This window comes from Mizuhopecten yessoensis, unplaced genomic scaffold (assembly GCF_002113885.1).
Source record: "Mizuhopecten yessoensis strain PY_sf001 unplaced genomic scaffold, ASM211388v2 scaffold716323, whole genome shotgun sequence".
Taxonomy (NCBI): Eukaryota; Metazoa; Mollusca; class Bivalvia; order Pectinida; family Pectinidae; genus Mizuhopecten; species Mizuhopecten yessoensis.
The window spans coordinates 325,965-348,988 of record NW_018480059.1 but is presented as its reverse complement, the minus strand read 5'-3'; the positions used below and the strand labels follow the sequence as shown (position 1 = coordinate 348,988).

At 37.0% G+C, this 23,024-nt stretch overlaps 2 protein-coding genes across 2 annotated transcripts; one reads left to right on the top strand and one right to left on the bottom strand.

Moving 5' to 3' along the window:
- Nucleotide 1: 1 nt before the first annotated feature.
- On the top strand, nt 2-16,160 carry LOC110443045 (aspartyl aminopeptidase-like). The gene is made up of 15 exons (XM_021487012.1): nt 2-86; nt 1,953-2,031; nt 2,528-2,616; nt 3,188-3,301; nt 3,846-3,971; nt 4,234-4,358; nt 5,740-5,827; nt 7,142-7,249; nt 7,694-7,771; nt 7,988-8,068; nt 8,551-8,708; nt 9,991-10,030; nt 10,800-10,901; nt 12,211-12,378; nt 15,339-16,160. The coding sequence occupies exons 1-15, from the start codon at nt 84-86 to the stop codon at nt 15,384-15,386; spliced, it is 1,407 nt and encodes a 468-aa protein (XP_021342687.1). The 5' UTR covers nt 2-83; the 3' UTR covers nt 15,387-16,160.
- A 3,158-nt stretch (nt 16,161-19,318) lies between these two features.
- On the bottom strand, nt 19,319-21,450 carry LOC110443078 (nuclear envelope integral membrane protein 1-like). Its single transcript, XM_021487060.1, has 3 exons — nt 21,110-21,450; nt 20,296-20,457; nt 19,319-19,448 (listed from the first exon to the last, which is right to left on the bottom strand). The coding sequence occupies exons 1-3, from the start codon at nt 21,448-21,450 to the stop codon at nt 19,319-19,321; spliced, it is 633 nt and encodes a 210-aa protein (XP_021342735.1).
- Between the last annotated feature and the right edge of the window lie 1,574 nt (nt 21,451-23,024).

Here is a 23,024-nt window from a genome sequence, read left to right as displayed (position 1 = left end):
AAACGTTTGAAGGACGCTAGTCTCAGTTTCCAAGAAATTTATCTCCACAAGAGAAGAGTGATCGTTCAGAGTGATCAACGAAAATGGTGTGTACTTTCAATTTCAACTTAAACAAATATCTTAATGTAAATATCTTGTCAGGTTGTTAATGCGGTACCGCACACACTCAACATTTATTTTGATTTCACAGATAATATTCTGATTGTTTTCAAACATGATATCCCTTGTGCTAGTGCTTGCTGCAAATCCATTGTCAATGTCAATCTCGGTCACATGACCGTGTTTACCGGCGTCTATTATCGAGACCATAGCAACATTGTCGGCGAAGTTATTTTGAAACGCCTATTTTCTTTTTACCGCACTTATTTTCATTACAAAACCTTTATCACTGCAGGTCCATTTCGTAGGAACACTTATCCAGAAGAAATTTTCAAAGAAATCATGACAGGCATCTGTACTGTACTTTACAGTAGGCCTATTAGCCCGAGTATGTCTGCAAGGTGTCTACGACTAGTCTGTAGTGACACCGCAGATGTAGTAGGACGAGGAATAGTGATAAACAGGTTGGGCACAACGGCGCATATGGGTAATAATCCTGCATTTGGGTAACATCTTTGTATGTTATGGTTAAATGCACTTCGAATCTACTTTCACTATCCTATATAAAAAATCAAAATTTTGTACTTCACTATCTTTATTAAAAATCGCTATTTATATGGTTATTATAAACAAACTTTTGGTTGAACGTTTTTTCGTGTTTTGACATTTTCGTGATTTAAGATGTCCCGACTTTTCTAAGGCTTCAAAGGTCGTGAAATACTTTCAAAACCGAAAACTGTTCAACCAAAAGTTGTTTGTAATAACCAATAGATATGGCGATTTTCAATAACGTAAGTGAAGTACAAAATTTTGATTTTTTATATAGGATAGTGAAAGTAGATTTGAAGTGCATTCAACCATGACATACAAAGATGTTACCCAAATGCAGGATTATTACCCATATGCGCCGTTGTGCCAAACCTGATAAAGATAGTGCCGTCGCTGGGGCTCGAACCCGCAACCATTGGCTTTCCAGCCCGATGCTCTACCGCTGAGCTAAAGGGAAATTCCCTACAGCTGACGCTTGTAAGGCAACCTAATGAATCCACATCTTTTACACAGACATCTATCTGTCAAAATGTCTCTGGTGTTAAGAGCCAGAGGAAACCTGGGCTATAGACTTATGTGTGTGATTCAAAAAGCATGTCTAATAGGCTTACTATTGCAAAAATAAAACAAAATTTCTTTCATTTCATTTCCCGGCCATGTTCAAATGTGACAGATTTTTAGTGTACATGAGATTATGGTCAACTTCTAGCTTCATGTTGGAGGGAATTGCCCACACAATACTGAATGAATTGCGGAAAGCTGGGGGAAAACTTTATACATGTACTCTCATACCTGTTTCAAATGGTGTCGGTGGCCTGGCCCTCTCTATGGTGTCAGAAAGTTAGAACTTGGGTTGCAGTGGTGTTCAAGGGCGAACACATTAAAAAATGGTGATTCGGTAGTGAATGTGGCAGATTTTTGTTCTGATATATATAGTACATTCTTTATTTCCTCTTTTACAAGATATTAAAGTCGATCAATACAATCAATCAAAGCCTGTTCAGTTGTGCACACAAAAATTGTCTTGAAGATTGTTTAAAAAATTTGAAATTAAAAAACTCAAATAACATTTGGGAAGATACAGAAAGATCAATTATATTTGTGGCAGATAATAGCCACTCCTTTTACATAAAAAAAGGCAAATAAAAGTACAAACACATTTTGAATGAATCGATAAGCTAATAAGACTTTGAATAAATGGGTCCTGGTATTACTCTTTCATGAGTACAATAGGATAATCTCTGATGAAGCAGATGGTAAAAAGTTTGGCAACCACATAATTAATTCCTGAGTGGCTTTTGCAGGCAGCCTCCAAGGAAACCGTTCTGGGTGCAGCCAAGCAATTCATCTCCTACATCAACAAAAGTCCATCTCCATTTCATGGTAAATAATTAGGAAATATAGTTTGGATTTGTCTTTATCTTGCAAGGTATTATGTTTGTTTATGTGTATGTATATACTTCATATATATAGGTCTCATAAGTTATTATGATAGTATGATCCAATATGGGGACTGGAACCGAACAAACAAATGTTCGTTGGATGCATATTACTTAACTCGTTCACCCCTGAAATTTCATAATGAACTATTCCAACCTTTCAATTGGAGGAGTTCAAATGTGTCTTCAGGGGTGAATGAGGTAAATAGATATATTGGCAAGGAAGTAAAAGCAACAGTGCCGACAAAGAAAAAAATTCAGGGCAATCCATCCCTTTTACACATATTAATAAACATTTGTTGTACTACAAGTATTAAGTATTAAATTCTTGATGATAAGTTGTTAATTATTTTTGTAGCACATACATTTAGTTAAAGTATATAAATACTTGAATGATGTCTTCATAGAACTTGCCTTACTGCCTTATTTTGTGTCAACAGCTGTAGATGAGGTTTCTAAAATGCTGCTGAGTTCTGGCTTCCAAGAACTGCATGAGACTCAGGCATGGGACATTAAACCACAGCAAAAGGTGAGAAGGCATACTTTGAAATAGTACCTGGTAATGTTGTTTAAGTCTTACCAGTATTAAATATGCCTATAGATCGCAAGTTTCTAGGTATTATAGACATTTTGACTAACCCAAGGGACACTGTTGTTTAACATTCAGTAAGAGAAAGAGGAACAGTGATGTTGTTTCATACAGTTATATCTTTTGTAAATCAAGGAAATATGAGAATAAGGACTACCGGTACTGTGTCCTCATCAGTAGGCCACATATTGTTTAGTAAACGGGGATTTGATTTTAGGATACAGGATACCTTGTACATTATACCTATAGTTTGTGCTTAAGTAAATAGTTCCTTTTAAAAATAAAAATTACTTAGCATAACCTACCAAGTAATAATTCAGATTTACATGAGCATTATCACTGCATTTAATCCAGACCTTTAATTAAGTCAACAATTTAAAATCAACGAGGCCTAACTAATTATATTCATCATCACAAAAGATATTTGATAGATGTCTTGGTGACAATCTTGTGGGTCAGAATCATGTTGTATTGTGGTCATTTCTTTATTGAATATGAACTTGTTTTGCAGTATTTCCTTACCAGGAACAAGTCGACCATCATTGCGTTTGCTGTGGGTGGACAGTTTAAGCCAGGCAATGGATTCAGTGTAGTTGGAGCTCACACAGATAGTCCATGTCTGAAGGTATTAAATGCAGATTGATGAATATATTTATTTTAAACATGGATTCTTTGAAAACATAAGTTTTCATCTTTTTCAATAGACCAATTCCTAGAAGTATTTGTATTAAATTCCTTCAAATGTTATGTACCATATCAATTTAAGATACCCATGTTGCCCTAGACCCTTCATGGTCCCAAGATTTTGTAAATATATCATCCTCATTCCTATTGAAAACAAAACATTCAAACAGAATCTATTGTATATCTTGATATGAAGAATACTTCATGGCTGTACAATTCTGGTAGCCTGACACCTGGAGCTAGTAGAATTTATGTCAGGATAGGTGAACATTTTTGACATATTTATTTACATTGAAAATGTAGGTGAGCTGTTGGAATTTTTCAAAATCTGCCTGTTGACTGTAACTTCTCTGATACCGTTTGAAATAACGCTACTGATTTCAAGTACAGTATTAAACTACTGGTAACCTTTCCCAAATTTAGCTGATAAAACACTGTGACTAGGACAAACAGAGGAATGAATTCTATTGTTGTCTTGTTATCAGGTAAAACCAGATTCTAAGAAGAACAAGTCTGGATACCAGATGGTTGGTGTTGAGTGTTACGGAGGAGGTATCTGGCACACTTGGTTTGACCGAGACTTGACCGTTGCTGGACGTGTGCTTGTCAGGGTAAGTTTTTCTTACGTAAACCTACTGTAGTTATTTATCTCTCCTGAAAAGAAATGCCTGCAGGAAGCTTTACAATGATGCAGCATCTGTTGTGATCCGGCTGCCAGAGTAAACTCTTCCACTTTTGACTGATATACAATTACATTGACACAATGTTGGGTGGTAGCCTCTATGTGTTTATACAAGATTTCAAAATTTTCAATATTAATATATATATATATATGAAGACAGGGTGTTTGAAGATGATTTTATATTTTGATAGAACAAGGACAAGGTTGATCACCGACTTATCCATATTGAGCGTCCAATCTTACGTGTGCCCAACATCTGTATCCACCTGATGAGGGACCATAATGAGAAGTTTGGCCCCAATAAGGAATCCCATGTGTAAGTAATGTGACTTTGAGTACAGCAGAAAAACTAGGTAAATATTGTCCATATTAAGGCTGACTTGGTTATAGAGTTTTGTTTATGTTTATACAGAAACCAATGTGTAGTGGGCAAAATGTAAATGTTTTTCAAAAGTGATCTAAAGTGACTGTGGAGATCTATCTTTTTCATGGGAAAGCATTCAAATGCATATTTGTGTAAGAGATACATAAGACATAGGATTATTGTTGACTTCTATCTTTGCGCTTGAGGGCTGTTTGCAAGATTTACAAACCTGAACAAGAGGACCATATTTTCCTTGACTGATATTTCAAATCTATGTGAAAACTAACAGGTTTATGCAAAATGCTGTTATCCTATCTAAAGCAGTATAGATGTTGAGTAAAATTTTAAATCATCTAAAATGATATTATATAAACAGAGTTATTGAAAATATATCTCCAAACTTTTGTAGCATTAGAAATGTCACTCTAGAGACTCCGTGAACTGAAAGTGTATGACAGTTTTAGGTCACCGTAGTTACTCAGATTACTTATCATGATTGCCTTTTTCCATCATGATGCATTGTCCATAAACAACCGTACATTCAACTTCTCCTCAGAAACTGTCTGTCAGAATTTGATCAAACTTCATGGTAATCATCAGCTTATGGTAGAGATCAGATTTTACACTCATAAAGAGGCTGACTCCAAGGTGCTCAAAGGGGGTCTGAGGGCAGAACCATAACCAAAACCTTCACAAAATATTTCCTCTCAAACTTTCCAATGGAGTTTCACATATTTTTTAAATAATCATCCAAAGGTGATGAAGATCAGAATTTATACTCAAAAAGAGGCTGTCCAAGGGGCTCATAGAGGGACTAATGGCAAAACCTTCAAACAATTAACATCTCTGTAAATTAATAGTGGAGTTAAATCAGATTTTCATTAAATGATCCTTACATAATGGGATAAGACTCTATACTCAAACGAAACTGAATTATAGAAATACATGCATCTCTGCTTTAGTTAGATGTTTCAGATTAAATTTTTCCCTGATAATGTGAAACAATAATACATGTTATTAATATAAAAGAAAGCAAGTTTTCCTACAAATACAACATCCAAAAATATGTTGCTGTATCTGTTTGTGTTGGTTTTTTACTCAATGAAGACTTTCCAAAATGTATGTGCAAGTACATCTTTGGATGGCAGAGTTTACTGAAATTCGATCTTCAAGTCTTGTGCCCCACTACATACATGGTTATTGCCCTTTGTTTATTTTTGATACCCAAGTTTGTCCCGAGGTAGGAGACTGTATATTGCTGACAGTACTTTGCCTTGTTTCTCATTAATTATCTGATGTTTCTCTTACTTAAGTAGTGAAATTTCTTATGTAGGTGTCCAGTCCTGGCTACAGCTGTACAGGCAGAGCTCCAAGGGGATACTGGGATACCTCAGTCGGATGTTCCAGACTTCACTCCTCAGGTACATACTCTCTTGTGTACAGTAAAGTCTGTATTGAGAGACCACCTCTTTCAAAAGACGGTTTTTTAGTACTGTATACAGTAAAAGCTAATTAAACTGTCACCATTTTTGTAACGTAACTTTGTCATCTGTTATGACAGTAGTCTAGTGGTAGGATGCAAGGCTTGTGACCAAAGGGTTGCAGGTTTGAGTCACGCCACGACACTGTGTTGTATCTTTGAACAAGATACTTTACTCTGCTTGTTCCAGTCTACTCAGCTGATAATGAGTATGTGGTAGGGCAGTGCTTGAATTGTTGAATGCTAGCTGTGAGCGCCGAAATAGCAGGACCGGCTGTATGCTCCCCAGGGAGTTGAGAAAGATATTGGCTGGTTGCAAAGGCCTTATAACCACGGACAATAAATTGTGAGCCGCTTTGAGACGATCTACGAACAAGGTTTTGGTATAGCGGTATATAAGAACCTCAAATTATCATTATTTATCATTGTTGTTATGAGTGAGTTTGACATTACATAATGATATATATGTTAGTCAGGTAATCAGAAATAAGGTAAGAGAATCCTGCAAATCGTGGCAAATGAAATGAGAGGTATTATATCATTGTTACTCTGTAACTGTTGAATTTTACAGGGCTAAAGTTTTACAGCTTATTTAACGGTGCTAGAACGTTCGCAGGTACATAGATGCAATTAATTGTTATTACGTTAGCTATTCAATTCATGATAGTAATTTAAGTGGGTAATTTCATGCTTTGATATCATAAAATAAATATAGCGTAAATAAACATACAGCAAGTCCAACGATATTGTATATAACATACTGTATGACTTAAAATTGACATGGATTACTGACTCCTCCCACATACGTTGTTTGATGATATCACAGAAAATCTTCAGCATAAGCATCAACTCAACAAATTACCATGTATTTTTTTGAGGTCACATAATTTGGTAGAATTCTAGGCCGTAATTTTAAAGTAATAAAAAAAATCAAAGTAATCTAATCCAACAGTATTGACTATGAAACAGAGCAAAGTTTAAGACTATGTAGGATGATATATTTGTATTGTGGTATTGTTGTGTGATACACAGCTTATTTATTTACTGTAAAAGTCATTCAACCTCTCGATACATTACCTTATCAGTTTCTGAACTGTTGTTAAATTCATTTTCGTTTCAAAGGTGACGAAGAAGAAAAATAAAGCGGATAAAAAAATGTTGGCTTTTTACATTATTCTCATCTGCCTGATAAAGATACAATGAAACAATATACAGGTACTTAGAACAGCAAGTTTCTGTTATTTGTGTTGAACAGTGCCTTAAACACCAGCCATTACTCGTAAAATTGATCTGTGATGAACTCAGGATCCAGCCAGAACAAATGTTGGATTTTGAGCTCTGCCTTGCCGACACACAACCAGCTGTAAGTTACATGTTATAGAACAGCCAGAAATGATGATCATCTCATCAATATTATTCAGAAAATGTATATAACTATGTAAGCTTATGATAAACTTGCATACAGTTATTATTTATTTGAAATAATAAATGTTGGTTATTACCAATCTGTNACATATTTCAACAACAAAAATAAATACTGTAGACTCAGGTGACCGTTAAGGCCCATGGGCCTCTTGTTTTTCTTAATTTAGCTTTTGCAATGTATGTGAAAAATAATGAAATTAAAGAATTGTTACACATCTATGTATATATTTTGTTTTCATTGTACATGTACCAGTGAATAGCTAATATAAACAGGAATTACATAAATTGTGTTCAAAGCAAGATAAAGCAAGGAGTATGTATATTTCTTCCTAAAACAAGTACAATGGTAAGGTTTTAAATCATATAATGCTCATTTTCACAGGCTATCGGTGGAATCCTTGAAGAGTTCATTTTTGCACCTAGACTGGATAATCTTCTGAATGCATACTGTGCCACTGAGGTAATAATATCCAAAACTTCTGAACTTCAAAGATTAGTGTTTTTCTGAATTGCTAATTTATGAACATTTTCCTTCTCCCAATCCCCCTCAGTCCAGCATTGTGTGGCTGTGGTTGAACTGTATTTTATTAAAAACAAATTAAGCATTATTGGATGTATATACAATGTTATTTGTACATGTATTACATAATTTTCAGCTGTTATTACTCATTTTTAGGCTTTGATTGAGTCATGCAAGGGAAACAGCCTGAGTCAAGACCCAAACATCCGCCTCATCTGTCTGTTTGACAATGAAGAGGTAAGATGCTCACATCACTCCTACAATAGTATGACTAGTGGAAGGCAGGCCCAAGGCAGGCCTAACATTTAATAAGGAGCATTATAACAATGGTTTTTATCCACTTTCAGTTATTGTTAAAAATAGCACATTGACCCAAATTTCATGTCTTTTGCATAAACAGTATAATCTTGTTTGATGAGACAGGATGTCCTTAAAGTCAGGTGTTGGTAGAGTCAAGATGCTCTTTACCTCATAAAATTGTGCTTACAGGCCACCAAACTAAACATTCTTCCATAGCTATTGAGTGTTAAGTCTATATCATTTCCAACTTCTTAAGTTTCACATTTAATTTACTTAACCAGCTTGAGAGCACATTCTGAAATATATATCTGAAGCTTCATTGATTGAGGAATATCGCTCCCAATTTTACAGTTACACCACAAGCTGTAGTAGAAAACTGATATCTATTTATAACTTGGCAATGCCTTTCTTATTTTTAGGTGGGCTCCCAGAGTGCCCAGGGTGCAGCATCCACCCTGCAGGAGCTTGTCCTCCGCCGCCTGAGTGCCGGGGGGAGCAGCACAGCCTTTGAAGAGTCAATGCCCAAGTCCTACATGCTGAGCGTAGACCAAGCTCATGCAGTCCATCCCAACTACTCGTAAGTCACTGTTGAGGAATTTGAACATTTACCATAAATATCAACACAAAATCTCTACATGTTTTATGATATCATTTTTTAGCTCACCTGGTCCAAAGGACCATGGTGAGCTTATGCCATACCGCAGCGTCCGTCTGTCAACTTTTCCTTTAAAACACTACTAGTCCTGAACGGCCAAATAAATTTTGACTAAATTTGGTCTGGAGCATCCTAAGGTCAAGATGACTCAATTTTTTATAAATGGTGGGTGGCCCCCCCCCCCTTGGGGCAGAGGGCGGGGCCCTATAGCAATAGAGGTAAAACCTTTAAAATCCTTCTTCTACCGTAGGGATTAAGGGATTTTATCCTAATTTAGTCTGGAGCATCCTTGGGCCAGTGGGACTCAATTTTGTATAAACTGTTGGTCAGGCCCCCAGTGGCCTGAGGGGCGGGGCCCAATAGGGGAAATAGAGGTAAAACCCTTTAAAATCCTTCTTCTACCATAGGAATTAAGGGATTAAGGGATTTTATCCTAATTTAGTCTGGAGCATCCTTGGGCCAGCGGGACTCAATTTTGTATAAACTGTCGGTCAGGCCCCCAGTGGCCTGAGGGGCGGGGGCCAATAGGGGAAATATAGCAAATTTTTTAAAATCCTTCTTCTTCTGTAGGAATGAAAGGATTTGTTCCATATTTAGCCTGAAGCATCCATGGGCAAAAGGGACTCAATTTTGTATAAACAGTGAGTGTGGCCCCTTTTGGGCCAGAAGGGAGGGGCCCAATAGGGGAATCATAGCAAATTCTTCAAAAATCCTTCTCCTTCTTTAGGAATGACAGGATTTTGTTCAAATTTGGTATAAAGCATCGTTTGGTGAAGGGGAACCAATTTTGTATAAACGGTGGGTATGATCCCCATATGGGCATAGGGGCGGGGCTGTTTTTGAAAAAAAAATTCGCTATATCTCAAGTACTGGATGGATCTTTCTGAAATTTCATATGCACTTACAGCCCCTACAATGGAGTGATATATCTTTACTTCATACCAATTATTTCAAACATATTCAGGTGAGCGATACAGGCCCTCTGGGCCTCTTGTTTAATACTAGCATATTTCCTTTTTATTTAACAAATTCTTTCTCATTAAATGTAAAGCATTTAAGTTGTATGTAAAATTCATACGTGAAATATAAAAAAAAAAAAGCAGTAGCCTTCAGAAGTATAATTTGGGAGTCAGCACTTTTTTAAGAATAAATTTCTACAATTTTGTGATAATTAAAATATAATGAATAATAAAACTGATTTTAGAGACAAACATGAGAGTAACCACCAGCCAGGATTACACAAGGTCAGTAGTGTCTTACCAGTATACACCAGATAAACACTTATAAACCTTTTTTTCACTAAGAATATTCATCCGTTCAAACACATTAGCCTTGTTACTAGATGGTCACAAATATATGGAATCCTCACCCAGAAATTAAAGACATAGTTTGAGGTCAAATGTCAGTGACCTCAAATAGATATCTCTGCCTGTTTTAGCAGTAGTAGTATTTTTTATTAAGCTTTATTCATACAAAGTGAAACTAGTCAGATAAACTTGGATCAACTAACCTTCCTTGCAAAAAAAAGGCTTAATATGGTAGGCTGTGAGATTGGCTGTTTATTAAAAACTTCAGACTTTGAAGATAGAGTTTGGGAATTTGAACATTTACCATAAATATCAACACAAAATCTCTACATGTTTTATAATATCATTTTTTTAATACTAGCATATTTCCTTTTTACTTAACAATTTCTTTCTCATTAAATGTAAAGCATTTAAATTGTATGTAAATTTTAAACGTGAAATATCAACAACAAAAAAAGGAGGAGCCTTCAGAAGTATAATTTGTCATTATCTTATGAGCTACTGATTTTGTTTAGATGACATTGACTCACTTGTATGTCATTTCATGTCTACAATCAGATTTTAAATGTTAAATTTACTGTAAGATATCTATGTCTATCTATGTCTATGAGGTTTCATTTCCCTCCAATGTTTTATGTTGTTATGCCCTACTACATTGTACAACATAAACAATACACCTGTTGATTTCCTCACCGTTTTTTGACAGGGATATGTTGTGAAGTTCAACGCTAACCAGCGTTACGCGACCACAGCCATCACTACTGCTATCTTGAGAGAGGTGGCCAAGACTGCTGGTGTGCCACTACAGGTAGGTAAACTCAGGGCCACGGAAAGTTGCAGATGAATAACATGGAACACGATATAGGTGTTGGTTTTCCCTCACTGTTGGCATCCAATTGGTGTAACCTGTAATGGTGTCACAGGTATCGCTAATTTTGTAATGCCTTGCGACAGCATCAGCATCCTATGTGAGATTTTGAATGATTTCATAAAATTGATAACATTGTGATGAATTTTGATGAGGATGTATATTACTTGGTGCTCAGGTAACAAGCTCAAGTTGAATGTTTGGCTCGATCTATAGATATTTAAGGTGCATGCAGCAATCAGATTTGTTAATAGTATCCATTTAATACTTGATATATTTTTAATCTTGGTGAGGAAACATATTGACCATGCCCAGCTCAAGTTTAATGTTTGGCATAGTTTGTGCAATTTTAATACTTGCTATAATCTTCTAGGTTAGTGTGTTTTGATGATATCTATCAAAATCAGGAAAATCCTAGTAAGCATACATATTACCCAAGTACCTCAATTAATTTCAGGGAGGATACATATTACCAAGAAAAGTTCAATGTTCAGCACATATTTAATGAGTATTTCAATATCCGAAAAATTTGAGCAAATGACTAAAAGCGGTTTTATTTAGCAATTTTGCTTTTTCGTGATCAATTATAGGTACTACCATCCTCTTTACTTCATGGGTTACGCTCACTTTCGCTCTCTGCACCCCTGGAATATGTCATATCAAAATTGAAGACACACTGCTAGCTATTTGATTGGTGTCCGGTAAAAAAAACCTGATCAATCACTAGGCTGATACTTGTCCTTTGAAGATTACAGAGGAGTGACGCCTGACTTCAAAGCCAGTAAGTTTTACCGTTACGCAACCGCGAGATTCTTTTGATGTATATCAAAGGATCACACTAGCCTTCTTGTCTCATCCACAAAGCGGTGCACACTGAGAGCCTTCAATTTTGCTATGGCATATTCCAGGGGTGCAGAGAGTGAAAGTGAGCGTAACCCCTGGATATCGAGGATGAGGCACTACATACAAAGCCATGAAATTTCAGTTGTATTTTACAGATTGTAACAGGATTAGTTTATATTTACAACATAGTAAGGTAACATCAAGTTCTACACCTGATTAAACTTTGGCAGACATCGGATAAGGTCAAGGGTAACATTTGTCAACCTTTGAAGTTTAGTGTTTTTGTGCCAAGTATGCGGGAGTGAGGGGTATATTTAAGTAAGGCCCACTCACTTGTGTTTATTTTATTATCTTTTTCTTAAATGATTATATAACAGGGTACTGCTAACTTTTTCTCTTGTGCCAGGACTTTGTGGTGAAAAATGACTCGCCTTGTGGTTCTACCATTGGTCCGATCATGTCTGCCAAGCTAGGGATGCCAACCATTGATATTGGGGCGCCTCAGCTTAGCATGCACTCCATCCGTGAGATGTGCTGTACCTCCAGTATCAACCAGGGTATCAAGCTATTCCAGGTATTTATTACATACTGATAAATACAGGTTTTTTGTATATGCGATACGACACAATTGCTCTAACCCATATCAGCCCTCGCCATATCACACCCCAAAACCCGTATCAGCCCGCAAAACCCATATCAGACCACTAATGGATTTTTTTTCGTTTTTCAATATTTCAAAAAGAAAATTAAATCATAAGATAGTAGTTTTTATTAGTAAATATGTAATAAACAGAATAAAGCACGCCTTTTTCCATATCACACCAAGTATCAACCCTCGACCAATATCAGCCCTCGGGCCTTCGGCCCTTGGGCTGATATTGCAGTCTCTGGTTGATACTGGGTGTGATATGGAAAAAGACATGTATTATTCTCTATGTACACTCGTTATACCTCCAACATGTCCTCATTTCTTTTCCTTCTTTCTCCTTTATTTTCTTCCCTAAAATTCTCTCCGTTTCCCTCCCCATATGGTTTCTCCCTTTTCCTTTCCTCCGCCTTTATATTTCCCTCACTCAAGTGCTAAACTATACACTTATACCCATATACCCAATTAAGTAGAGAGGGTGTATGTTTATCACTTTGTCAGTGTTTCGGTGTGTGTGTGTTCAAAGTTTTTAACAAAAAGGTTGTGTATAAGATATCTCATAAACTCCTAAACAGATTTAATTTACATTGATGCCATTGTAAAATTACATAAAGCTCTACATTTGATTAGATTTTAACAGTCCAGGTGTAATGGTCAAAGTTACACTTGACCACTTTTGGAGAAAAAACTTGTGTAGAAAATATCTCGTGAACCCTGTGGATTTAGTTTGTATTTCGGTCATTTTTGAGTACCAGTCTCAAAATTAGATTAAGTTAGGTAAAATCACACAAGAATATCTTCTAGGGGTTAGTGTTAAAAGCATATGCCTTGGAAAATCTTCATATAAAAAAATATTACTATCTGACTAAAATCTGTTGGTTTTTTTTATACGCCCATCAAATTTGACGGGAGTATTATGGTATGGCGTCGTCCGTCCGGCGTAAACTTTTATTTGTCCGGCAATCTCCTCCTTCATTATTCAACTGATCTCTTTGAAACTTAGTAGGCTAAATAATCATGATATGTTGTTGTGTTCACTTGAAAAGAATTTGATTCAACAATTTTTGCAAAAGTTATTGCCCTTTGTTTATTTCAGTATTTGATTTTTTGTCCAGAGATTTTCTCCTACATTCACTTGCCCATGCCATGCTGCGGTGTCCCTCGTTCGTCCGCCGTCTGTCAATTTTTCCTAAAAATCACTACAAGTCATAAACGACAGAGCATATTTTGACCAAATTTTGTCAGAAGTATCCTTAGGGTAAAGGGGAACACAATTTGTATAAACCGTGGGTCTGGCCCCCCAAGGGGCGTGAGCAGCGGGCCCAATAGGGAAAACATAGCAAATTCTTTAAACTCTTTCTTATTCTGTAGGAATGAAAGGATTTGTTCCATATTTAGTTGGAAGCATCCTTCGGTGAAGGGGAACAAATTTTGTATAAACCGTGGGTCTGGCCCCTGAGGGGCGTGGCCCAATAGGGGAAATATAGCAAATTCTTTAAAATTCTTCTTCTTTTATAGGAATGAAAGGATTTGTTCCATATTTGGTCTGAAGCATCCTTGGGTAAAGGGGAACCAATTTTGTATAAACCGTGGGTCTGGCCCCCCAAGGGGCGTGAGCAGCGGGCCCAATAGGGAAAACATAGCAAATTCTTTAAACTCTTTCTTCTTCTGTAGGAATGAAAGGATTTGTTCCATATTTTTATTCTGAAGCATCCTTCGGTGAAGGGGAACAAATTTTATATAAACCGTGGGTCTGGCCCCTGAGGGGCGTGCCCCAATAGGGGAAATATAGCAAATTCTTTAAAATCCTTCTTCTTCTGCAGGAATGAAAGGATTTGTTCCATATTTGGTCTGAAGCATCCTTGGGTAAAGGGGAACCAATTTTGTATAAACCGTGGGTCTGGCCCCCCAAGGGGCTTGAGCAGCGGGGCCGTATAGAGGAAACATTGCAAATTCTTTAAACTCCTTCTACTTCTGTAGGAATGAAAGAATTTGTTCCATATTTGGTCTGAAGCATCTTTCGGTGAAGGGGAACCAATTTTGTATCAGCCGTGGGTCTGGCCCCACTGGGGCCTGAGGGCCTGGGCCAAATAGTGGAAACATAGCAAATTCTTTAAACTCCTTCTACTTCTGTAGGAATGAAAGGATTTGTTCCATATTTAGTCTGAAGCATCCTTTGGTGAAGAGGAACCAATTTTGTATAAACCGTGGGTCTGGCCCCCAGGGGCCTGACGGGCAGGGCCAAAAGGGGGCAATTGGGCTATATTAATTTAAGCGACCTCTTCTCTGGAACTAAGAAATGGATATCAACCATATTTGACTGGAAGCATCCCTAGGTGGTGGGGATTCAAAATTGTACATGTCATATGGTTGGGTTGACCACCCAGGGGGCTGAGGGGCAAGACCAAAAGGGGGCAGTTTGGCTATATTGCTATAAACGACTTCTTCTGTAGAATTATGGCATGGATATCGATCATATTTGGTCAGAAGCATTCATGGGAGGCAGGGATTCAAAATTGTACAAATGGTGGGGCTGACAACAACCCTTGGGATCTAGTTTCTGAGTCACAGCTTGGAAACAGTTAAGATCCCCACCCCATAACCATACATTAGATTGCGGGGCATGAAAATACAGACATACTAAAAGAATTGGCAGTGGGATCTGGCATACTCCCTTGGATCTCATTTGGAGAATATTTTGCAATGATTGCTTAGATATCAAGGTGCCTCTTGTTTATAGCATGTCAGCTAACCAGCTTAGAATGATGCAGATCTTATTTCAATATAAGAAAGTATATAACACTATATGGCATTCGACGAGCGCATATTGTTCCGCCCTGCGGTACTCTTGTTGAAGTAATGACTTGATTAATTTTCTTTTTTTTTAGGGATTTTTTGAGAACTATCCTCGGGTGTTTTCCTCAATGAACATGTAATCCAGGCCTGGAAGATAGGGATCCATCAGTCAGGCAGCAAAGTTCAACAAGATCAAGGGAGATAACACCACTCGTACTAAAGAGCAAATTGTTCTGGTGACTTTGACCTGTGATATAAACATTCAAGGAATATTTTTGAATGCATCATATATATTTTCTATCGCTTATAAAGGCATGCAGACCTTCCTATTCTATCCAACCCTAGTGATACCTACATAGGGCTGATGTAGTGGTTGGAATTGGAGGGTTGCTTTTCTGTGCTATTTCTTGTTGTGATGTGTTTTGTAGGAGAGGATGTTGATGTGAATGTAGGTAATGTTCATCTTCATTTACTGTTTGTTTGGAATCAGATTAAGTGTACGTGATTTTGTTAACATTTAGTATTATCATGTCAAAGTAGAAATTATTGAGGCAAATCGGCATAATATTGAGCAATACACTGAATAGTTATTTTCATTTGACAATCTTCTGAAACATCAGATATTTATTATTTTTAATTTATATACATTTAATGTGATCTTGTATATCTAGCGAATTTGATATATTTTAACTTTGTTGAGTTCAGTCTATCTGAAAGCTATGAGTAGATTGATCATTCAGTAGTGAATGTTTAACAGTCAAGAACATATATAATATATTTATATTGCAAATCAGGGAAATCTTTACGGTTAGATTAAGTATAAGAACAAAAGTCCTAAACGTTGAATATATCCATTTGGATACTGAATGATTTGTTTTGCCACACTTTCGTAAATAAACAGCAATTTATTGGTAGTTTGGCTTTCGTTTTCTTTTTTTGTCATTGACTCTAAAGGCTGATTTTATTAGCTCACCTGTCCAAGTAAGCTTATGCTAGTTTACATGACTGCTAGAACAGAACTGCTGAAGTGATTTCGATTTGCATCCGTGGACCAGTTTTTAGTGCTTTTCAATAAAGAAAAGAGTTACATGGGTACTGTTAGAATAGTAATATCATTACAATGACTGAATGGAATACACATCTGGGCTACAGACAAAAGATGCATTAGAAATGAAGACACGATAATAACCAAGGAAGATACACAAACAATGAAAGTAAGGAGGGAGCTGGAATGAGAGATTGTACTGGAAAGGTGGAGAAATCAAAGGACCAGGAATAAGAACAGCAGGCAGAGGGAGAAGAGGCAACAAATAGTTTGGAAACAGAGACTAGAGATAAAAGAGTTAGAGAGGTCACTGACTGAGAACTTATTTAATTTGTTTAAAGGCACATGTGTGAGCACCATGAAAATATCAATAATTGAAAAAGAAAGACAAAATGACCAATGAGGAAGAAGATGAGTTGGTCAAATTCAGACCGACGTAAGTGTAGCTAGATAAAGAGGACATGGTTAAGATCCTGATAAACGTTCTTACCTAAAGAATGCACTGCAAAATTCCCTGCCATCAGAACATAAGAAGGAACCCCAAAACAAGAAATAAAGAATCAGGAAGTCAGCGGTGGGGCGAATCAAATAGGTATCGGAGGTAATCATAAGATCACTTTTGGGACGTGAAAGTGCCACAAGTAAAAAGTAGAATGATGGATATAGGAAATATATTATTAAATTTTGAATAATGACAATTATTATGACCAATTCCAGCCGGTCACCTCTGATTATCATGAGATGACTGAACACGAATCAAGCAAAATGCAAATAAATGAACTAATGCCACTGATGATAGTTTGGGCATACTCACCTCCTAGAATTCTTGAACAAATCTTAATAGAAACAGCCACAAGAAACCGGAGAGTCATATGAGATGGTTAATAAAAGTAGACACCCTTAGTAGTACTAAGCGTGATGGACACGCCTATATGAGAGGGAGTGAAACTCTGCCGAAAACAGCTGTACTACAGCTTCAAGCTCAATTTGGACGTGTGCGACCTCTTCCTAAATAAGGCAAGTGACGGTGTACTTGGTAAAAACTATCAAAGCTATCTGCTGTTCGACTTCGTATTCCAGATTACTTAATAAAAAATAAAGCTGAGAAACGAAATAACAACAGAGGAAACTATGAGAAGATCAAGCAAAATTTGGATATAGATCGAGACTCGTATACACAGGCAATGCATTCATACAACTATGACAGTTTTTCCCCCAAGAAAAGGACGTACCTAACAACCGGTGGAAGCATGGTGCAGTGTTATTCATCATTGGCGTACTGTAACTATTACCAAGCCTTACAGGCGCAACCACACGTGTGAGAACAACAAAACAGCAAGGAGACAGAATCGCCTAGCAGACTGTTTGTTCTTGTTTTTACAGATCTAGAGGAACTCGACGTTTTAATCCCGCAACTACCAAAAGAAAGGTTGTCGGTGAAACTTAGCATACGTGAAGATAGCAGAACAGGATATATCTAAAACAAGAACAATATTATCTCAAACAAACCACAAGGATCAGACAAAACTCTATTTATAAAAATACATCAATCGTTTTTCTCCAGTCAATCACTTGACCAATCTGAAGAAACAAGAAACACGACTGGGTCTCCACCAATTTTAAGGAAGGATACGATCTATAAATTTACTTATCACTCGAGTGATAAGCTTTATAGACCAAACTGGATGATAATCATCCTCGATACTCCAGGGGTTACGCTGATGTTTTCTCTCTGCACCCATGGAATATGTCATAGCAAAATCTAAGGCTCGGTGTGCGCCACCCTAGACATCTCGGTCTCGTAAAGGGACAATTGACGGTCTCTAAGTCGGGTGTCACGCCTCTTTAACATTCAGAGGACAGGTATCAGCGTAGCCAATCACATAGCTAGCCGTGTGCCTTAAATTTGCTATGACATATTCCAGGGGTGCAGAGAGCGAAAGTGAGCGTAACCACTTGGGTATCAAGGATAGATGAATAGTATAGCAGGCTTACTGCTTCGTTTTATTGTCCCGAATTTTCACATTGCACAAGGAGGTGAAATGCCAACAAGTTGTGACTATGACATAATTAAGCAAAAATTAAGTGATTATTTGGTGGGAAATGATAGTTGTGTGCTAATTCGTGTTTCTTTAACAAAGGAAAGCAAATCGTGAATATTTCGTGGAATGCAAGTCAAGCACGAAGACAAAAAAGCTGTCAGAACAGCATGGATCTCCTATTCGAAAAACAGTTCATTCTAAAAAGGTTGAAACAATAGCGTTTGACTTAAGCTTCGTAAAACAAAACAAAACATACCAAATATCACCATTTTGGTAGAACATTTGATTGAATTTTTTTTGTGATTTTCATCATTTGCCGATAAAAAAAAATAGAACGACTGACCCCTTGGGAACTTCCATGCCAAATAACAGCAAGTACATCTGCGGAAGTACATTACAGTGTGAATTTCAACACTTATGCAATAAACTTTAATCTGGAAAGGTTTGCAAGAGGCATTACGCATAAGCAAGCTAAAGTTTGCTGTTATATATAATTATATAGGCATCGAAGAGTATTTTATGAATCACTTTGCCCTTATGAACTTCCCAAGTCCATGCTTAATGTGTACGAATTCCACGGTGGTTTAAGTTTAAGCAAAGGATACGAAAATTGAAGATATAATGCTGCGTTTGGTAGACAGCCAATGTATCTGATACAAAATATTCTTCTTTAAAAACAAGTGTTCTGGAACAGTGTGCGAACATGAAACAAATGAAAAAAAATGTCACAACTCGTGATTTTTGTTTCAATGTCATTGTAATTTTCAGGTCAATATATGTTAAAGCGCAGTACGTGATTCTCAACTAGGATTGTACGTTAACAGAAGAAGAAGCAACGATATCACATATCAAAATCCTTTTTCTGACAAGTTGAGTCGAGGAATGATGGTGTGGTTTCATGATGTTCATGTCTGATGAAATTATTCTATCAGATCCACTTTGATTTAGGTGAGGTGACAAATATCTATAATGCAAAGGAATTCAGTTAAACTAAGGTTTCATCCTCGTCTGACGAGTCTGGATCGACCGGAGGTGTTGGTTCAGGCCCACTATCATACTCTCGTAGTTCATGATCTGTAACGTGCCAGGAATCTACCTCCAAAAACTTGGCAAACCTGTAAACACAAGCAATTGGTTTTTTATCTTATTTTTAGTGATAATGAATTGACTCAAAAAACTGAACAATCAGAGGTAAAGGTGACCGTCGTAGACATCGAATCAGCCTGAAAAATTACAAGCTTAGTCAGATGAAAATTTAAGTTTCGTTTGTTGCTTAGAACAACTAATTTGTGTCCTTTTAACAGTGTCTCGATGTAATTGCTATGACTTATTTCAGAACAGCCCTTGGTAACCTTTTAGTTTGTCTGTGTGTCGTTTTGCATTGTTCACACATACAGTTTACTTGCATTTGTCCTGAATATAAAGTCCCGCTTAAGAAGAACAAACCAAATAATAAGAAAAAAACAATTTCGGGGCAATTTCGAAAAGTACTTCGTGCCAGGGCCCGTATTCATGAAACGATTCTCCATTTATATCTGGAACAAGAAATTGAGCTTGAACACAAAATCTATGCTTAAGCATGAAAACGGTTTTATGAATACGAGCCCTGGTAAGTCATAGAACCATTTTGTTTTTATCACTATTGAATTCAGATCGTACTTCATGGCTAATACAAGACAGCAAAATAATACTCTGTATGACTTCTGTAAGAAAGGGGGAGGGGTGTGGAGTTTGTTTTGTTGCGAATGAATGGCAAATAAAATCTTCACCGTTGTCGGTTAATGAGTGGTTCAATGGTTGGCATTATTTCCAGACTTACGTCTAGCAATGGTGCTATAAAATATTACCGAGAACGAACATATAAAATGGGAATCAATCTCATGAAGACGACTTTTGTCCTGATTAACAATTTACATTAAAGAATATTAATGACAGGAAAGGTGTATGTGTACAGATTCTTACTTTAAAGGTGTGGACAGGTGACTGACGACCTTCCATGTATCACATTTAGGACTCTGACAGAAGCTGCGGAGCTCCTCTAGTGCCTTTGTGGTTTCCTCGTTGGTCTGTTTGATGTACTCGTCTTCCGTCAGGAACTTACGCTTCGATGTGAAAAACTTAAACCTGAATCCAGTGATGAATGATGTCAAGTTTATTCATGTTAAAAAGTCCGCAGTATGATATTGTACATTTAAAATTAGTAGTAAATACAGTATGTAACGCATAAATGATCTACGCCACACACCTGTCTCGTCCTTCGCGGACTCGTCGTTTAGGGGCTTACTGGTCGAAATCTAAATTGGTGTAAACTACGGTTGAAACAGAAGGCTAGGTGCGTAAACCCTTAATTGTATAAAATTTCAATATTAGTGAAGTTCTACAAATCTAAAAACCTATAAAGTCTTCAATGTCATAGTTATTTTGCTACCTTCTTTTTCACAAGAGTCTGAAATGATCGTTTGAAAAGATAAGTGAAGGAACTAAAGTACGGGGAAAAGTCATAATTATAAGAAAAGAAAGCTACAGTGCGGGGGAAGAAAAGACATCAATATTAGTATAAAGTGTCGGTTCCTCATCCCTGTCCTCTTACCACTAATATCATTATTTTAGTAGCATTTTTGACTTCTCATCAAAAACCGCAACACCGATTTCAAGAATTGTTTGCAGGAATTGTCAATGGCCAACACCAACAAACAACATCGACATAATTTGAAAAAGTACATCTACATAATCTCAGAATATGTTAAATGTTTGAGTAGGAAAGTCGTCAACTAACCTGAGATAGTATGTGAATCTATTCATGTACCATCCTTTTGGAATATTATAGAGTGCTAGTAAGTGAACAATAATGATCACAGATAACTCAGGTAACTGCGTCCCATGGTAAATAAGAATGAGGGAAACCAATTGTATAAACCACTGTATGAGGTTAAGGCTGCGGGTATCTGTCACTGGACCGTATCTGTAGCAGGCACAGAAACTTATGAGACCCGCTAAGATGACATAGCCAAGGATGTATTGCCAATATTGGATCAGCTTGCTTGTGATTGGGTCAAACACCTGTTTCATAAAATAGGTCCAGAACCGGAATTGCGACGATATGGCAGCTGCAATCATGATAAAGCTGGCCGTTTGAAGGCTCTGTACCACAGTATCGTTTAATTTTATTAGGTAAAAACTTATAAATATTTTAAAATGTTAAATTTACTAATTATCCATTTATATAACATTATACTAGAATTCTGTTTTATGGTCTTTGAATTTACCTGCTCAAACTGTCTTCTAAGAAAAATCAAGAGAAAAACAATGGAAGCCATTACGCCTATAGCTACACCTGTATCTGTTATTGAAACACAGGTAAACAATGGACGTCATTTCACTGATGGTTACACCTGTACTGTAGTGTAGGTATCTGTTACTGTAACACAGGTAAACGATGGACGTCATTACACTAGTAGATGAATTTTAAGGGTCCCAATTCGTCTCTTTCATCCCTTTCGTCCCTTTTCGTCCCTTTTCGTCCCTTTCGTCCCTTTCGTCCCTTTTCGTCCGATTTTCGTCCCTTTCGTCCCTTTTCGTTCCTTTTCGTCCCTCTCATCCATCTTTCGTCCCTTTTCGTCCCTTTTCGTCCCTTTCGTCCCTTTTCGTCCTTTTCGTCCCTTTCGTCCCTTTTGCCCCCCACGACTTTCGACCCTTCATCCGAAACGGATGAATTTCGGCCATGTGAGAAGTACTATATAAAGCAGCATTTATTACCAGCTAGCAGTCGACTCATGGCACAGGCACACATCGACCACGTCAAGAGGGAAGACATTATTGTCAGTGAGGACACATCTAAAAAGATAGTCTGTCGTTTAGGATTGACTCAAGAATTCATCGTGAAGAAAGTGAAAGGTGAGATCAAGATTTATATCAAAGACCGGCAAAAGTATGTTTGACAGAAACCTTGTTTAAAAAACTACTTTTCTTATCCGAAAGCCTACAGTGCGTTTGCTCCTTTATGGAAAGTTGAAATGTCCTGTGAAACTGATTGCGTTCGACACATCACAAACGTAATACAACCACGTCATCCATCGTTAGGTAAGTGCTGCAATCGCGTGGATACGTTTATACATTGGTCTAAACATCATCCTCATTCTCCATATCAACTTGCCAGTAACGGATTTTTCTATACGGGTATTGAAGACTGTGTGACGTGTTTTATGTGTGGTGCTTCATTAAAACATTGGAACTATTTCGACGATATCAAAACAGAGCACATAAGGTGGTCGAAAGATTGTCTTTTTCAACACATGTTATTTGTTTTATAAACATAGGAGGTGTAAGTTTGTATTACGACGGCTTCTCTACTTTGTAATTCGTATTTAATGAACATATAGGAGTTTTTTTCGTGATGGAGTTAAACACAGATCTGTTTGGCGAAAGACTTCAAAACTTTTTAATTGGAGAAATTGAAGAAAAAGTCTATCGGAGACTACTGAAAAATCTGTTGTTTCTCTCTTATGCATACGCTGTAAAATCAAAAATAACAGAACTATTCGTATGTTTAGGCTGCAAGAATCGTCGAGGTAGTCAACATGAACATGAATGTCTGATGTATTCCAGTGCTGTTGTTATAGACTTACATTTTGACGAAGCATTGACCAATATAAATCATCTAGAAGTGGAAAAGACCTGGCGTGAATTTGCCA

Coding starts and splice junctions, on each gene's coding strand:
- LOC110443078 (XM_021487060.1), bottom strand. CDS start 21,450: ATGATTGCAGCTGCCATATCGTCGCAATTCCGGTTCTGGACCTATTTT. Junction 20,458..21,109: donor AGATTCACATACTATCTCAG/GTTAGTTGACGA, acceptor CACTGGATTCAG/GTTTAAGTTTTTCACATCGA. Junction 19,449..20,295: donor CACCTGTCCACACCTTTAAA/GTAAGAATCTGT, acceptor TTGTGTTTACAG/GTTTGCCAAGTTTTTGGAGG.
- LOC110443045 (XM_021487012.1), top strand. Junction 8,069..8,550: donor GTCTGTTTGACAATGAAGAG/GTAAGATGCTCA, acceptor TCTTATTTTTAG/GTGGGCTCCCAGAGTGCCCA. Junction 8,709..9,990: donor GCAGTCCATCCCAACTACTC/GTAAGTCACTGT, acceptor AACTGATTTTAG/AGACAAACATGAGAGTAACC.